The sequence below is a fragment of the Salmo salar genome, chromosome ssa02 (genome assembly GCF_905237065.1).
Source record: "Salmo salar chromosome ssa02, Ssal_v3.1, whole genome shotgun sequence".
NCBI lineage: Eukaryota > Metazoa > Chordata > Actinopteri > Salmoniformes > Salmonidae > Salmo > Salmo salar.
Genome location: NC_059443.1, coordinates 51,807,238 through 51,824,803, shown reverse-complemented (window position 1 = coordinate 51,824,803; position 17,566 = coordinate 51,807,238). Strand labels below are relative to the sequence as shown.

Sequence of the window (17,566 nt, the reverse complement as noted above, 5' to 3'; positions counted from 1 at the left end):
CTCACAAGAAATAGACTACACAAAAGTACATGCTCTATCCAGAATAGCCTACTCTCTCACTTTGACAGCAAGGCCTGCTATCATTTCACCCTCCTCCAAAAAATACAAATGTTTGCCATTATCAAGAGTGGCACTGGGGCGAAAACAATATCCTACGTAGTGTGGGAGGATTGCACCTAAAAACGCTGGAGACTCATAATTAAACGAAGAGCATGCATGTATACAGTCGTATGAAAATGTTTGGGCACCCCTGACAATTTCCATAATTTCCATTTATAAATAATTGGGTGTTTGGATCAGCAATTTCATTTTGATCTATCAAATAACTGATGGACACAGTAATATTTCAATAGTGAAATAAGGTTTATTGGATTAACAGAAAATGTGCAATATGCATCTCAACAAAATTAGACGGGTGCATAAATTTGGGCACCCCAATAGAAAAATCACACCAATATTTAGTAGAGCCTCCTTTTGCTAAAATAACAGACTCTAGATGCTTCCTATAGCCCCTAATGTGTGTCTGGATGAAGGTATTTTGGACCATTCCTCCTTACAAAAGATCTCCAGTTCAGTTAGGTTTGATGGTTGCCGAGCATCATTCTCAATGATATTCAGGTCTGGGGACTGGGATGGCCATTCCAGAACATTGTACTTGTTCCTCTGCATAAATGCCCGGGTAGATTTTGAGCAGTGTTTTGGGTCGTTGTCTTGTCGAAATATCCAGCCCCGGCGTAACTTCAACTTTGTGACTGATTCTTCAACATTATTCCCAAGAATCTGCTGATATTGAGTGGAATCCATGCGACCCTCAACTTTAACAAGATTCCCAGTACCGGCACTGGCCACACAGCCCCACAGCATGATGGAACCCCCACCAGATTTTACTGTCGGTAGAAAGTGTTTTTCTTGGAACGCTGTGTTCTTTTGCCGCCATGCATAACGTCCCTTGTTATGACCAAATAACTCAATCTTTATTTCATCAGTCCACAGCACCTTATTCCAAAATGAAGCTGGCTTGTATATAATGTGCGTTTGCATACCTCAAGCGACTCTGTTTGTGGCGTGTGTGCAGAAAAGGCTTCTTCCGCATCACTCTCCCATACAGCTTCTCCTTGTGTAAAGTGCGCTGAATTGTTGAATGATGCACAGTGACACCATCTGCAGCAAGATGATGTTGTAGGTCTTTGGAGGTGGTCTGTGGGCTGTTTTTGACCGTTCTCACCATCCTTTGCCTCTCCGATATTTTACTTGGCCTGCCACTTCTGGCCTTAACAAGAACTGTGCCTGTGGTCTTCCATTTCCTCACTATGTTCCTCACAGTGGACACTGACAGCTTACATCTCTGCGATTAGCTTTTTGTAGCCTTTTGTTCAACATTATGGTTTAGAGAATCTTTGTTTTCAGGTCATTTGAGAGTTGTTTTGAGGCCCCCATGTTGCCACTCTTTAGAGGAGAGTCAGAGAACAACAGCTTGCAATTGGCCACCTTACATACCTTTTCTCATGAATGGATGCACTTGTCTATGAAGTTCAAGGCTTAATGAGCTCACCAAACCAATTGTGTGTTCCAATTAATCAGTGCTAAGTAGTTACAGGTATTCAAATCAACAGAATGACAAGGGTGCCCAAATTTTTGCATAGCCTATTTTTCACATCTGATTTAATTTCATACAACTTAATATTGCTACACTAAAAATCTTTGTCTGGACAATACCCCAGTACTCAGCTTTTATTAGAAAATGAATGGCATGCCACTGTGATAATTTTCTGTGATGACAGAGTCAATTATTATGCAGCCTCAGAGGGGTGCCCAAACTTTTTCATACGACTGTATCTCCTAACCAAAAGATGACGAGTCAGTGGTAGGGTTCTCTTGACGTTGCAGCACAGCAAGATTCTCAGTAGACGGGGCACGGGATGTCAGCAACAATGACCCCATTGTCAGTGTTTCTAGATTCCAGATTATCCTCCTGATAAAGCAGGTCCTCCACCTGCTGAATCTGGAATGCTCAAAAGAAACAAATGTGTATTAGTGATGATACATTTAGCAGCAACAGAGGCTTATTAGTCCAGTGAAAATGGCTGTGTTTGTGGTGTAAATCTTAAAATTAGCAGCTGACATCTTAAGTTTTTTTTGAATTTTTAATTTTTATGAATGCAGTGAGACAGGTTCCATGTACAACAAGACAGGCAGAGAGGAAGAGAGAAAAATAACAACAGTTTAATTACCTCTGGTTGTGGACACTTTTGCCAGCAATAAAGCTTCCACGGCCTGTTCCTTGTACAGTGAACATACATCTGGCAATATCTTAATTTTCGACCCCTTGATCATCTCGCACTCTAAGAGTAAAGAAAATATCTTGTTTTTTTTGTAGATATGAAAACAATAACTTGAGATATGAACGTTGAATCTAAAGCGGCAGATGTCATTTTCAGGATATGTCAATACAGCACAGAAAGATTAACACCAGACTGGTATTGTGGTTGTTCATTAGGTGATGGGAAATATGCAATATGGATACAAAATAATATACTTCCTTGAAAATCCATCTAGACTGCCAAAGATGACAATGTTCTATCTTGAAAAAAAGCATTGGAATTAAAAGTGAAATGTTTAACCTATTAACCTGCTTCATTATTTGTGTATTACCAGTTGATGAAGAACAACTCCAATTTCATACATCATTGAACATTTGTCTACGAATAAGTAAGAATAAAAAAAGTTTAAATAACTTCTTAGATTTGGAGACATTATACATCTTAGTACTTTATCAATTTATGATTTGTATCAATGTGGATGAGAGACGGGAGCAGGAACAGAGTATTTTTGCCGAGCAATGCAATGAAGCTGGATCATTCTTGCAATGATACCTGCACCATCTACACGCTGCGAAGACTCCCTAACTCTTCGCCATTTGTACTCGAAGGCCCATTGCTTGGTGACTTCCTTTGACCATTGACCACTTCCTTTGGGCATCCTTGCCTTAATGGCCCTGACTTTCTGGTCTAACTCTTCATCAGACATATCAGAATAGCATTCCCTGATAGACATATTGTGTTCTTTCATCCTTCTGTAAAAAAAAGCTTATCGTTACTGTCATGAAATACGATTATATATTGACTATGAAACACATAGGACATGGCCTGCTTATGAGTTGCCGTGAAAGAAAGTCGGATGAATTCAACTGAAAATGGCGGGAACAGTCATTCGTAGCGAAATGTTTTTGGTTAGCTTGAGGATAATAATTGCATGATTTATCATTCTACGGTATGAATATATCTATGTAATATAGTAGAATGTTATGAACCGACACTGAATCGTAGGAGCTAACTACTATCTATGTAGAAGTTGGACGGAAGAACGCCCAGTGCTGCATACCTGAGATGCCATCATCGCACAGCCCTTCTTCGTAGGGGTCCGCTATGACTTCCTTTGTGTCGGAAAGATGGGCTGAACAGTATTGGTTGTAGCCAAACCGACACAAAAAATGGAGGGTGGTTGATAGTGGAATTTTAATTTGGAGTTTTGTTTTCAAATACATTTTTTGTTCTGTAAATATTTTTTGTGAATTAAATGCATAACGTTTCGCGCTCTATTACAAAATATTTGATTGCACATTTTTTTTTTACTTTGAAGCTTCGTTTTTGCTTTCAGAAATTATTTTTGATTGAAAATAAAACGTTTTGCTCTCGACAAAAAGACATCCATAGGTTGCACGTTGGGGAGGGGGGCTAATAGCTGAACAATATACGATTCAACCTTTACTAAAGAATAGTCTAATAGTCAGCCGGAACGTCCAGTGTGCGCTCCAAGAGCGAAACGGTCTGAATTTACCCAGAGGGTTTTTCATTTTTCATGGAATAGAAACACCATAATATTAATCAAATTAATTAAGCAAGTACCAGTCAAAAGTTTGGACACAACTATTAATTCCAGGATTTTTCTATATTTTTACTATTTTCTACATTGTAGAATAATAGTGAAGACGTTACAACTACGAAATAACACACATGGAATCAGTTAAGAACAAATCCTTATTTACAAGGACAGCCTACTCCTGCCTCCCCGTTGGGGGATTGAACCCCGGTCTCCCGAGTGCCTGCAATAGGGAAGACTATCAGATGCTTCTCAAAGATGCCCTCTGGTGGTCAAACTAGCAATAACTTGCATTAACAGAAAAAATGGCTGTCAATTACATAAAGTGCCATAGAATGCTGCAGCAGCCCCCAAGGTGTGCCGCTGTATGACGCAACTTTTAAAGGAGGAACCACTGTACGTAAATGCCAACAAAATAACATTTTGTGTGTGTGTGTGTGTGTGTGTGTGTGTGTAACCTTAACTAGGCAAGTCAGTTAAGAACAAATTCTTAACCTCACTAGGGTAGGGGGCAGCATTCGGAATTTTGGATGAAAAGCGTGTCCAAAGTAAACTGCCTGCTACTCGGGTCCAGAAGCTAGGATATGCATATAATTGGTAGATTTGGATAGAAAACACTCTAAAGTTTCCAACACTGTTAAAATAATGTCTGTGAGTATAACAGAACTGATATGGCAGGTGAAAACCTGAGGAAAATCCATCAAAGAAGTGCCTTTATTTTGAAATGCCTGTTTTTCCATTGAAAGCCTATCCACCATACAAAGACTTATGACGCAGTTAACAATCTCTATGCCTTCTACAACATGTGGCCAGTCTTTAGGCATTGTTTCAGGCTTTTACTCTGAAAAATGAGGGAGAAACAACACATTCAATGAGTGGACAGTGGAAATTTCCAGACATGAAGCCAGCGCACGACCGAGAGCGCACCTTTCTTGTTTTTCCTTTTCTATTGACAGCTTTTGTCCGGTTGAAATATTATTGATTATTTATGACAAAAACAACTTGGGGATTGATTATAAACATTGTTTGACATGTTTCTATGAACCTTTTTATGGTACTTTTTGATTTTTTTTGTCTTTTGTGACCGCGCTTTGTTCCAATGGAATACTGAACAAAACGCACCAACAAAACAGAGGTTTTTGGACATAAAGAGGGACATTATCGAACAAAACAAACATTTATTGTGTAACATGGAGTCTTCGGAGTGCAATCATATGAAGATCATCAAAGGTAAGCGATACATTTTAATGCTGTTTCTGACTTTTGTTACTCCTCTTCTTGGCTGCTAACTGTTTGTAATGATTTGTCTGCTGGGCGCTGTTCTCAGATAATTGTATGGTTTGTTTTCGCCGTAAAGCCTTTTTGAAATCTGACACAGCGGTTGGATTAACAAGAAGTTTATCTTTAAGCTGGTGTATAACATTTGTATCTTTTATGTATGTTTATTATGAGAATTTCTGTTTTGTTGAGTTTCACGCTGTGCAATTTCACCGGCTGTTGTTTGAGACGGTGTTTTACTGAACAAAACGCGCTAACAAAACGGAGGTTTTTTGATATAAAGAGGGACTTGATCTAACAAAACAAACATTTATTGGGTAACTGGGAGTTTTGTGAGGGTAACCATATGAAGATCATCAAAGGTAAGTGATACATTTTATCGCTATTTCTGACTTTTGTTACTCGTCTACTTGGCTGGTTACTGTTTAATGATTTGTCTGCTGGGCGCTGTTCTCAGATAATTGCATGGTTTGCTTTCGCCGTAAAGTCTTTTTGAAATCTGACACCGTGGTTGGATTAACAAGAAGTTTATCTTTAAACCCATGTATAACACTTGTATGTTTCATAAATTTTTATAATTAGTATTTCTGTTTTTGAATTTGGCGCTCTGCAATTTTGCTAGATGTTTGCCAGGTGGGACAGTAGCGTCCCACAGACCCTAGAGAAGTTAATTACAATGACGGCCTACCCCGGCCAAACTATGGGACTCCCAATCACGGCCGGATGTGATACAGCCTGGATTCGAACCAGGGACTGTAGTGACCCCTCTTGCACTGAGATGCAGTGCCTTAGACGTGTGTGTGTGTGTGTGTGTGCTAACTATTTAACTGTACTAGAATGCTTAAAAGGCTGCTAAAATTGTAAATATTGGTTATCGGTGTAGTTTTTTTTTTTTTGACAAGGAAAATATTGTGTATTGTTGCATCACAACTTACATACCTTTTTTTGTCTCTCCTGGTCTAATGTTCACCTTGAATTAAACGCCTACAGTTCTACTACTACTACTGGTACTGCTACTACTGGTACTGCTACTACTGGTACTACTACTAATTGTACTACTACCATTGCTATCACTACTACCACTACAACGTACACTGCCATAAAAAGATAGCTCAGCTGAAGCAAACACACATTCAGGAAATGTACCTTTTCGCTCTTCTCTCCTCCAGGCCCAGATAGCCTTCCTGCAGGGCGAGAGGAAGGGTCAGGAGAACCTGAAGAAGGACCTGGTCAGGAGGATCAAGATGCTGGAGTACGCCCTCAAACAGGAGAGGTGAGGACCACATTACACTCAACTACACCACACCTTCAGTTGTTATGGTAAGGGCGGGCAACTCGGGGGGGGCTTTGGTTCTAGGGGGGCTGAGTGAGTGTCTACTAGTTGATTTTTCTGTTTTGCGCATACTTGTACCCTTTTCACACGATCATGCTTAACCGTACTGTGCAGGCTTGAGTATTTTCCTTTCAAATTGTCCTGTGCAGTACTGTTCTAGAACTACGGTGGATGCGTAACCAGGCCAGCGCAGAACAGGTCAACTTGGCTGGATTCAGCACGGGAGTGCCAGTTTCCCAGATCTAAATCAGACAAAAGCCAGCAGACACTCAGAAGGCCTCCAGCACTGGAGTCACCCGTCCCTGCTAAATACTGTCCGGAATATGTCAACTTAGCTATACATCACAAACTGCATGCCAAACATAACTGTAGGCGCTCTGTCATTTTTTTAAGCATGTAGCAGCGGTATGCTAGCTATGATCAATACATTTTCATAGACCCAAAATCCCAATGGGGACTCATCTCTCACTCAATATTTTTCCCCACAACAACAGGCTGCTACAGTGGTTCTTCCTTTAAAAGTTATGAGCTTATGTCATGACCGTTAGTGGCAGATGTTGGCATTCTGTCATTGCACCACACTATCACAAGGGGGAGTTAGAACCCTGATCTATCGGTAGTCTAAACTGTGGAAATTAATGGAGGAGTTTTCAGTCTGAGTCTCTCCTCTGGCACTGGAGTCCTGCATCAGGCAACAACAACAAAAAATGTTGGTCCTGGAGTTAAGAGAGAACTTGGGTAAATACAATGGGGGAATTTCACTTAACAAGTGGACTGACAATTTTCGAAAAATAGGTACAGTGGGCTTTTGGTTTCTCTCCCTCTAAAAACTTAAATAAATCTAAATAACAAACTGGCGTTATTTACAAATTAGTACAAATGTCTCATCCCATGTTCAAGCATGGCCTTTTCCCCTTTATTCAGATTACAATTGCTCACTTTCGGTTATTTGAAATGAAATCATCTTCAAAATATCTTAATTTTTTTTAAACAACCCATAGAAAGTTGTTTGCAATTTCAGTAAAAAAAGTAAGGAACTTGTCTGTCAGGCCCTGCATTAAAGACCAAAATTGGTTAAAGAAAATTGTGATAAATAAAAATATATACCCGTCTCATTTAAGGACCAAATAATTGACAGCTGTGCCATATAGATTGCAAAATAGTTGGGAAGAGATTTTTGATATACCGATTTATGAACTGACACGCAATTTTCAGTTTATTATAACCTTCTGCAGGCCTAAAACCTATGGGTTTAACCTTCTGAATTAATGAGTTCTGAGAGCCGATCTGTAATCCGATGATTGATTATTATTACTGAATGACAGAGCATGGAGACTGGTCTTGATAAATCAATCCGAATTTTTTTATTTATTTTTTTTTTAAATATTTTGCTCTTGACTTGCAGTCACTTAGTAGCTTAGGCCTACAGTACTCTCAACCGGTCCCGTTGTACAGCACCATATTTTCCGTAACTGAAACCCTTAATTCAATCACTTTAGCCGTGATTGTAAAATTAATCATCTGATGCATTGGTCCAGAGCCAGGTGGTATTAGCGGAGAGTCAGGTGGCGAATGACGCGTTGAAGAGGTTCGAGGAACGAGATGGAGTCACAATCCATGCCAGGCACACCTGTGAGTTCTGGAACTCCACTTCCTGTTTGTGGACTCAGCAAACAACTTGTCCTTGATGAAAATACCTGTCTATTTGTGGAAAAATTGCCCTGATGAACTCTTTAGTAATATCACAGTTTACCTATTTGCTTATGGTTTTGCCAACACCTAGAAACCTGTTTAAATTATATGAGCAAAGAATATTAAATTTTATTTGGAATGGCAAGCCAGACAAAATTAAAAGGGCCTATTTATATAATGAATATGAATTAGAAATTACTTTATCAATTGGAACCTTTATCAATTGGAAGGGTGAAAAAGTAAGGAACTTGTCTGTCGGCCATGCATTAACCTCTCTGGGGTATGTGGGACACTAGCGTACACACTATCAACAGCCAGTGAAATAGCAGGGCGGCAAATTCAAAACAACAAAAATCTCATAATTCAAATTTCTCAAACACACAAGTATTATACACCATTTTAAAGATAAGATCCTCCTTAATCCAACCACAGTGTCCGATTTCAAAAAGGCTTTACGGCGAAAGCATAACATTAGATTATGTTAGGACAGCGCCTAAACAAGAAAAACCACACAGCCATTTTCCGAGCAAGGAGAGGCGTCACAAAAACCAGAAATACATTTAAGATTAATCACTAACCTTTGATGATCTTCAACAGATGACACTCCCAGGACTCAATGTTACAAAATACATGTATGTTTTGTTCGATGAAGTTCATATTTATATCCATAAACCCCATTTTACATTGGCGCGTGATGTTCAGAAAATGTATTCCCTCCAACTTTCGGTGAATGAGCACATCAATTTACAAAAATACTCATCATAAACGTTGATAAAATTTACAACAGTTATTGAAAGAATTATAGATGCACTTCTCCTTAATGCAACCGCTGTGTCAGATTTTAAAATAGCTTTACGGCGACAGCACATTTTTCAATATTCTGAGTACAGAGCTCAGCCATCAAAGCAAGGTATACAGTTACCCGCCAAGTTCTGGAGTCAACTAAACTCAGAATTAGTATTATGAATCTTCCCTTACCTTTGCTGATCTTCGTCGGAAAGCACTCCCAGGACTCCCACAAGAAATGTTATTTTTGTTCGAAAAACTCCATATTTATGTCCAAATACCTCCATTTTGTTCGCGCGTTCAGATCACTAATTCAAAGGCATAACGCGCGAGCGCAAAACCAGAGACGAAAAGTCAAATAGTTCCATTACCGTTCATAGAAACATGTCAAACGATGTTTACAATCAATCCTTAGGGTCTTTTTAACATAAAACTTAATAATATTCCAACTGGACAATAGCGTATTTATTACAGAGGAAAAAGAAGGAAGGGCGCACTTGCGTGCCTGCGCAGTAAACAACTCACTGGTCCCAGGCAGTCCACTGATTGACTGAGCTCCTATTCTCTGCCCAGTAACAGTAGACGCATGAAACAAGTTTCTAAAGACTGTTGACAGCCAATAGAAGCCTTAGGAAGTGCAAAATGACCCCACAGACACTAGTTTCGATAGGGATTAGATAGAAAAACTACAAGTCACTTCCTGGTTGGATTTTTTTCTCAGGTTTATGCCTGCCATATGAGTTCTGTTATACTCACAGACATCTTTCAAACAGTTTTAGAAACTTCAGAGTGTTTTCTATCAAAATCTACTAATAATATGCATATCCTACCTTCTGTGCCCGAGAAGCAGGCAGTTTAATTTGGGCACATTATTCATCTGAATTTCTGAATACTGCCCCCTACCCTAGAGAAGTTAACCTCTATGGGCTAGGCGGGACGAATTCGTCCCACCTACGTAACAGCCAGTCTAATCCAGTGGCGCGATTTTTGAATCGTTTGAAATACTATTACTTCAATTTCTCAAACATATGACTATTTTACAGCTATTTAAAGACAAGACTCTCGTTTATCTAACCACACTGTCCGATTTCAAAAAGGCTTTACAACGAAAGCAAAACATTAGATGATGTCAGGAGAGTGCCCAGCCAGAAATAATCAGACACCCATTTTTCAAGCTAGCATATAATGTCACCAAAACCCAAACCACAGCTAAATGCAGCACTAACCTTTTATGATCTTCATCAGATGACACACCTAGGACATTATGTTATACAATACATGCATGTCTGTTCAATCAAGTTCATATTTATATCAAAAAACAGCTTTTTACATTAGCATGTGACGTTCAGAAAAAGCATACCCCCGCAAACTTCCGGGAATTTACTAACAGTTTGCTAAATTACTCACGATAAACGTTCACAAAAAGCATAACAATTATTTTAAGAATTATAGATACATTACTCCTCTATGCACTCGATATGTCCGATTTTAAAATAGCTTTTCGGATGAAGCACATTTTGCAATATTCTAAGTACATAGCCCAGCCATCACGGCTAGCTATTTAGACACCCGGCAAGATTAGCCTTCACCATAATAACATTTCCTATAAGAAAAATGTTCTTACCTTTCCTGTTCTTCGTCAGAATGCACGCCCAGGACTTCTACTTCAATAACAAATGTAGGTTTGGTCCCAAATAATCCATAGTTATATCCAAATAGCGTTGTTTTGTTCGATGCGTTCTAGACACTATACGAATGGTAATCCACGGTCGCGCGCATGGCGCATGGCGTGACAAAAAATGTCTAAATATTCCATTACCGTACTTCGAAGCATGTCAACCGCTGTTTAAAACCAATTTTTATGCCATTTATCTCGTAGAAAAGCGATAATATTCCGACCGGGAATCTGCAATAAACTAAACAGCCGAATTAAAATACTCCACGGGGGCTAATCGCGCACGCGCCTCATTCCATTGTCACCTAATGGGACACTTGGATAAGGTGATAATCTGTTTCAGCCTGAGGCTGCCTCGTCAACCTTCATGATTTTCCCGGGTCCTGAGAGCCTATTGGAGCCCTGGGAATTGTCACGTTACAGCTAAGATCCTTACTCTTCAATAAACAGATGCAAGACGCACGACTCCTTGTCAAACAGGCCACTTCCTGCATGAAACCTTGTCAGGTTTTTGCTTGCCATAGGAGTTCTGTTATACTCACAGACACCATTCAAACAGTTTTAGAAACTTTAGGGTGTTTTCTATCCAAACCTGAACAATAATATGCATATTCTAGCTTCTGAGTTGGTGTAGGAGGCAGTTAAAAATGGGCACATATTTTTTCCAAAATTCTCAATACTGCCCCCTAGCCCAAACAGGTTAAAGACCAAAATCGGTTAGAGAAAATTGTGATAAATAAAAATATATACCAGTTCCATTTAAGGACCAAATAATTTACAGCTGTGCCATATAGATTGCAAAATAGTTGGTAAGAGATTTTTGATGTACCGATTCCACGGCACATGGTTTATGAATTGACACGCAATTTTCCGTTCCTCCGGAAAGCTCTAATACACTGCTCAAAAAAATAAAGGGAACACTTAAACAACACAATGTAACTCCAAGTCAATCACACTTCTGTGAAATCAATATGTCCTCTTAGGAAGCAACACTGATTGACAATAAATTTCACATGCTGTTGTGCAAATGGAATGGACAACAGGTGGAAATTATAGGCAATAAGCAAGACACCCCCCAATAAAGGAGTGGTTCTGCAGGTGGAGACCACAGACCACTTCTCAGTTCCTATGCTTCCTGGCTGATGTTTTGGTCACTTTTGAATGCTGGCGGTGCTTTCACTCTAGTGGTAGCATGAGACGGAGTCTACAACCCACACAAGTGGCTCAGGTAGTGCAGCTCATCCAGGATGGCACATCAATGCGAGCTGTGGCAAGAAGGTTTGCTGTGTCTGTCAGTGTCCAGAGCATGGAGGCGCTACCAGGAGACAGGCCAGTACATCAGGAGACGTGGAGGAGGCCGTAGGAGGGCAACAACCCAGCAGCAGGACCGCTACCTCCGCCTTTGTGCAAGGAGGAGCAGGAGGAGCACTGCCAGAGCCCTGCAAAATGACCTCCAGCAGGCCACAAATGTGCATGTGTCTGCTCAAACGGTCAGAAACAGACTCCATGAGGGTGGTATGAGGGCCTGACGTCCACAGGTGGGGGTTGTGCTTACAGCCCAACACCGTGCAGGACGTTTGGCATTTGCCAGAGAACACCAAGATAGGCAAATTTGCCACTGGCGCCCTGTGCTCTTCACAGATGAAAGCAGGTTCACACTGAGCACGTGACAGACGTGACAGAGTCTGGAGACGCTGTGGAGAACGTTCTGCTGCCTGCAACATCCTCCAGCATGACCGGTTTGGCGGTGGGTCAGTCATGGTGTGCGGTGGCATTTCTTTGGGGTGCAGCACAGCCCTCCATGTGCTCGCCAGAGGTAGCCTGACTGCCATTAGTTACCGAGATGAGATCCTCAGACCCCTTGTGAGACCATATGCTGGTGCGGTTGGCCCTGGGTTCCCCCTAATGCAAGACAATGCTAGACATCATGTGGCTGGAGTGTGTCAGCAGTTCCTGCAAGAGGAAGGCATTGATGCTATGGACTGGCCCGCCCGTTCCCCAGACCAGAATCCAATTGAGCACATCTGGGACATCATGTCTCGCTCCATCCACCAACGCCACGTTGCACCACAGACTGTCCAGGAGTTGGCGGATGCTTTAGTCCAGGTCTGGGAGGAGATCCCTCAGGAGACCATCCGCCACCTCATCAGGAGCATGCCCAGGTGTTTTAGGGAGGTCATACAGGCACGTGGAGGCCACACACACTACTGAGCCTCATTTTGACTTGTTTTAAGGACATTACATCAAAGTTGGATCAGCCTGTAGTGTGGTTTTCCACTTTAATTTTGAGTGTGACTCCAAATCCAGACCTCCATGGGTTGATAAATTGGATTTCCATTGTTTATTTTTGTGTGGTTTTGTTGTCAGCACATTCAACTATGTAAAGAAAAAAGTATTTAATAAGATTATTTCTTTCATTCAGATCTAGGATGTGTTGTTTAAGTGTTTGAGCAGTGTATATTAAAAACAGTCAAATGCATTCTCTCCGTCACCCACACGCACTTTAAACATTTGGATAATAAAGCAAAGCTGACATTGGTTGATTTGAATACTTCTGACAACAAAAATTCTAACTCCACCCATAACTTTTGGACTTTTAAACATTCCCGGAAGGCATGGATTATTATAACCTACTACAGGCCTAAAATCTATGGGTGCAAACAACGTTTCCATTATGGGCTATCAGCAGGGCAATAGACTCTTCAACCTTCACAAAAGTATAGCTTGGGGTACATGTGAGGGAAAAATCCCCCTGACTTGCAATGTATTAGGTACTCTAAAGTTTTACATTTCTAACTACAAACATCATGCAACCGCAAAATGTCAGGTATAGCATATACTGTAGAGTATTTCTTCATCAACATCTTTTTTGCTTTCGTTAATAAAATAGTGATAAATATTCTCTTTTAAAATGCAGATGTTTATTTCACCTATCTATCTTGCCGAGTTTAGGGACTTCAAATATGTTAATGAATCAATAAGGAATTACTATGGGAGAAAATATCACTTAATGAAATAGCATGGGGACTGGTGTTGATCAATTCGGAGGGCAGAAATGATAAAATATTAAAGCATTAGACCGCTCACTAAAGGCGTCAGTCATATAAAAGTTGTACTTAAAGAACTACAAAACCAGTTTGAATTTATTTGTCAGGCGAATCATTGGGTCTAAACTACAGAACAGTTCTAAACAAGAGAACACACATGGTTAATGTTCTGAAGATTTTTATATATATATATATTCTCTTACAGAGCCTTTCCTTAAGTCCACTCAAGTTTCTTCACCCGTCTTCAGACTGTGATTAAAGCGATGTTGATGTTGTGTGGTGATGCCAGCAGATTCCAGATTGCCTTTGCCGATCGCTCATCATCTTCAACCATCAGTGAGTCGATGGCTTGAATAGTCTCGCTGGAAATGGAATCCCACGGTAGATGCTGTTTTTTTGGTTGATGGGCAATATTAAAAACAGTAAATAAGTTTGTGAATTCAATCGCTTTGTTTAATTATTTAAGGCTCCTTTCTCTTCTCTGTGCTGGAGTTCTTTTAAGAATAAAGTAGGCTAATGAAGGCAACAAATTGTTGCTTACAGGAACACCCAAAGTCATCCAATTGTTATAATAGGATTTGAAGCAACAGCCTATCCGTGTGTGGCCAACTATTTCAGCACTGTTTCGCGCTGCTCTGAGACAAGCATGGGGACTGGTCTTGATAAATCAATGAGCTTATTATCTAAACTGAATCGCCATTTCTGGTATTGGTTAGCCTACAATTAGGGTGTGGAAATGTTAGGATTATTTTTTGCCGTCCAACGACGATTCCCAACCAAATGTAAAGAGCTTGAGCAGTTTTGACTAAAACTATGAATATAAATGTATATGTTGCCCAAAGAGTTGTGCCACAATCTCACATTCAATTCGTGCGTATATACACATAATGTATTTCTGCAAATTGTGTGTGTTTTTGTGGCTTTACCATGTTGACTATGTAATGTAGGCTATGTTTACTTGTCAGACTGCACAGTAGCCTAATAAACAAACATGCATTTTGAAATGGCTTTTTTTACCACGGTGGTGGTTGATGGCCAATATTAAAAACAGTCAAATGCATTTGAATTCGCTCGCTTTATTGTTGAATTATTTAAGGCTCCTTTCTCTTCTCTGTGCTGGAGTTCTTTTCAGAATAAAGTAGGCTAATGAAGGCAACATCGTTGCTTACTGGAACGCCCAAAGTGTGGTCAACTATACTGTTTCGCGCTGTTAGGATTATTTTGCTCTTCACTCGCAGTCACTTAGTAGCCTACTCCTGACCGGTCACGTTTTACAGCGCCAACTTTTGAAAGCCAGTCACCGCTTCCTCCCCACCTCCCCCATGTTAACAAAGCTTTTTCTCTCTTTCTTATTCTCCTCTTTACTTCTCGCTAAATAAAAGATACTGTCGTTGCCCAGACACTTCCCACCTTTCCCTCAGCTATACATCCATGGCTCTTCCTATAACATCTGCCTCCATCTAATCCTTGTTTAGTGTTACTGAATCAGTCGCTGTCTGTCAGATGTATAATTTTTCATTTTTCTTGGAATAGAAACACCATTATATTAATCAAATTAATTAAGCTAAATTTCTTAATCAATTCCATATACAATGTTCTTCCAAAAAAGGTTTTAAATTCTCTAGTACAGCCTATATTAAAAACTGTCAAATGCTTCTCAAAGATGCCCTCTGGTGGTCAAACTAGCACTAACTAGCATTAATGGCAACAATGGCTGACACTTAAATAATGTGCCATAGAATTCTGCGGCAGCCCGCAAGCTGTGCTGCAGTACGACGCAACTTTTAAAGGAAGAACCACTGTCTTACTGGAGGTCAATCAAACACAGTGGTTTCCCAGGACCAGAATTGAGAAACACTGCCCCAGTGGTATCACATGATGCGTACACACACACACACACAAACACACTGTGGAAATATTAGCATTGAGACATTACTATTTTATCCCATCACATACTGTTCCTTCAGAAAGTATTCATACCCCTTGACTTATGCAGCCTGTATTCAAAATTGATTACATTGAGACTGAGAACAATGAATGGAGCCAAATACAGGCAAATCCTTGATGAGAACCTGCTTCATAGTGCAAATTACCTTAGACTGGGGCGAAGATTTACTTTCCAACAGGACAATGACCCCAAGCATACAGCCAAAGCAACGCTGGAATGGCTTCAGAACAAGAATGTGAAAGTCCTTGAGTGGCCCAGCCAAAGCCCAGACTGGAATCCCATTTGAAAAACTGTGGAAAGACTTTGCTGTTCACCACCGCTCCCCATCTAACTTAACGGAGCTTGAGAAAATCTGCAAGGAAGAATGGGAGAAAATCCCCAAATCCAGATCAGTTTTGCACATACAGAGTCAAGACGACTCAAAGTTGCTGCCAAAGGTGACTTGGGTGTGAATACTTATTTAAATTAGATATTTATATATTTTATTTTCAATACATTCCTAAAACATGTTTTTATTTGTCATTTTGGGCTATTGTGTTTTGGTGGGTAAGAAAAATATTGTATTTAATCAATTTAGAATTCAGGCTGTAACAAGTCAAGGGGGATGAATACTTTCTGAAGGCACTATACCATACATACAGGATAACCTGCTGCTCATGTACACACACACACACACACACACGCCCTGTGGTGCCATATCGTAACCTCTTGTCCCCTACACAGGATTATGTCACATGTTGCACACACACATTGTGGGAAAACGCAGCACCAAGGCGGCGCCGTGTCCCCTTTAACCACATTCCCACAGTCATGTGCTGCGCACACTCATGGGTAATGTAGCACGGCGTCACATCTCTCTTCCACCACATAATTTCATAACGGACATCTAGAATAATTTAATTGGATCTTTCTCTACAACACACTACTAGGCAACCTGCGGATTAGACTAGACTGGCTACATGGGAGACTGTGACTGGTCATGTGGTTTGGATAGTTAAAACCTACAGTTGAAGTCGGAAGTTTACATACACTTAGGTTGGAGTCATTAACTCGTTTTTCAACCACTCCACAAATGTCTTGTTAACAAACTATAGTTTTGGTAAGTCGGTTAGGACATCTACTTTGTGCATGACACAAGTCATTTTTCCAACAACTGTTTACAGACAGATTATTTCACTTATAATTCACTGTATCACAATTCCAGTGGGTCAGAAGTTTACATACACTAAATTGACTGTGCCTTTAACCTCTTACATCTAGACGTTCCGCTAGCGGAACACCTGCTCCAATATCCAATGATAGGCGTGGCGCGAATTACAAATTCCTCAAAAATACAAAAACTTCAATTTTTCAAACATATTACTATTTCACAGCATTTTAAAGACAAGACTCTCCTTTATCTAACCACACTGTCCGATTTCAAAAAGGCTTTACAGCGAAAGCAAAACATTAGATTATGTCAGCAGAGTACCAAGCCAGAAATAATCAGACACCCATTTTTCAAGCTAGCATATAATGTCACAAAAAACAAAACCACAGCTAAATGCAGCACTAACCTTTGATGATCTTCATCAGATGACAACCCTAGGACATTATGTTATACAATGCATGCATGTTTTGTTCAATCAAGTTCATATTTATATCAAAAACCAGCTTTTTACATTAGCATGTGACGTTCAGAACTAGCATACCCACCGCAAACATCCGGTGAATTTACTAAATTACTCACGATAAACGTTCACAAAAAACATAATTATTTTAAGAATTATAGATACAGAACTCCTCTATGCACTCGATATGTCCGATTTTAAAATAGCTTTTCGGTGAAAGCACATTCTGCAATATTCTCAGTAGATAGCCCAGCCATCACGGCTAGCCATTTAGACACCGACCAAGTTTAGCCCTGATCAAACTCCGATTTACTATTA

At 40.1% G+C, this 17,566-nt stretch overlaps 1 protein-coding gene across 3 annotated transcripts in view; it reads left to right on the top strand.

The window, feature by feature from the left end:
* Positions 1-17,566, top strand: part of LOC106586164 (striatin) — a 105,550-nt gene that overhangs the window by 48,690 nt on the left and 39,294 nt on the right. For all 3 annotated transcript variants that reach the window (XM_045705701.1, XM_045705696.1, XM_014173094.2), the window contains one exon: positions 6,327-6,430. In XM_045705701.1, coding sequence (XP_045561657.1) covers positions 6,327-6,430 — 104 coding nt within the window. The remainder of the gene's footprint in view (positions 1-6,326; positions 6,431-17,566) is intronic.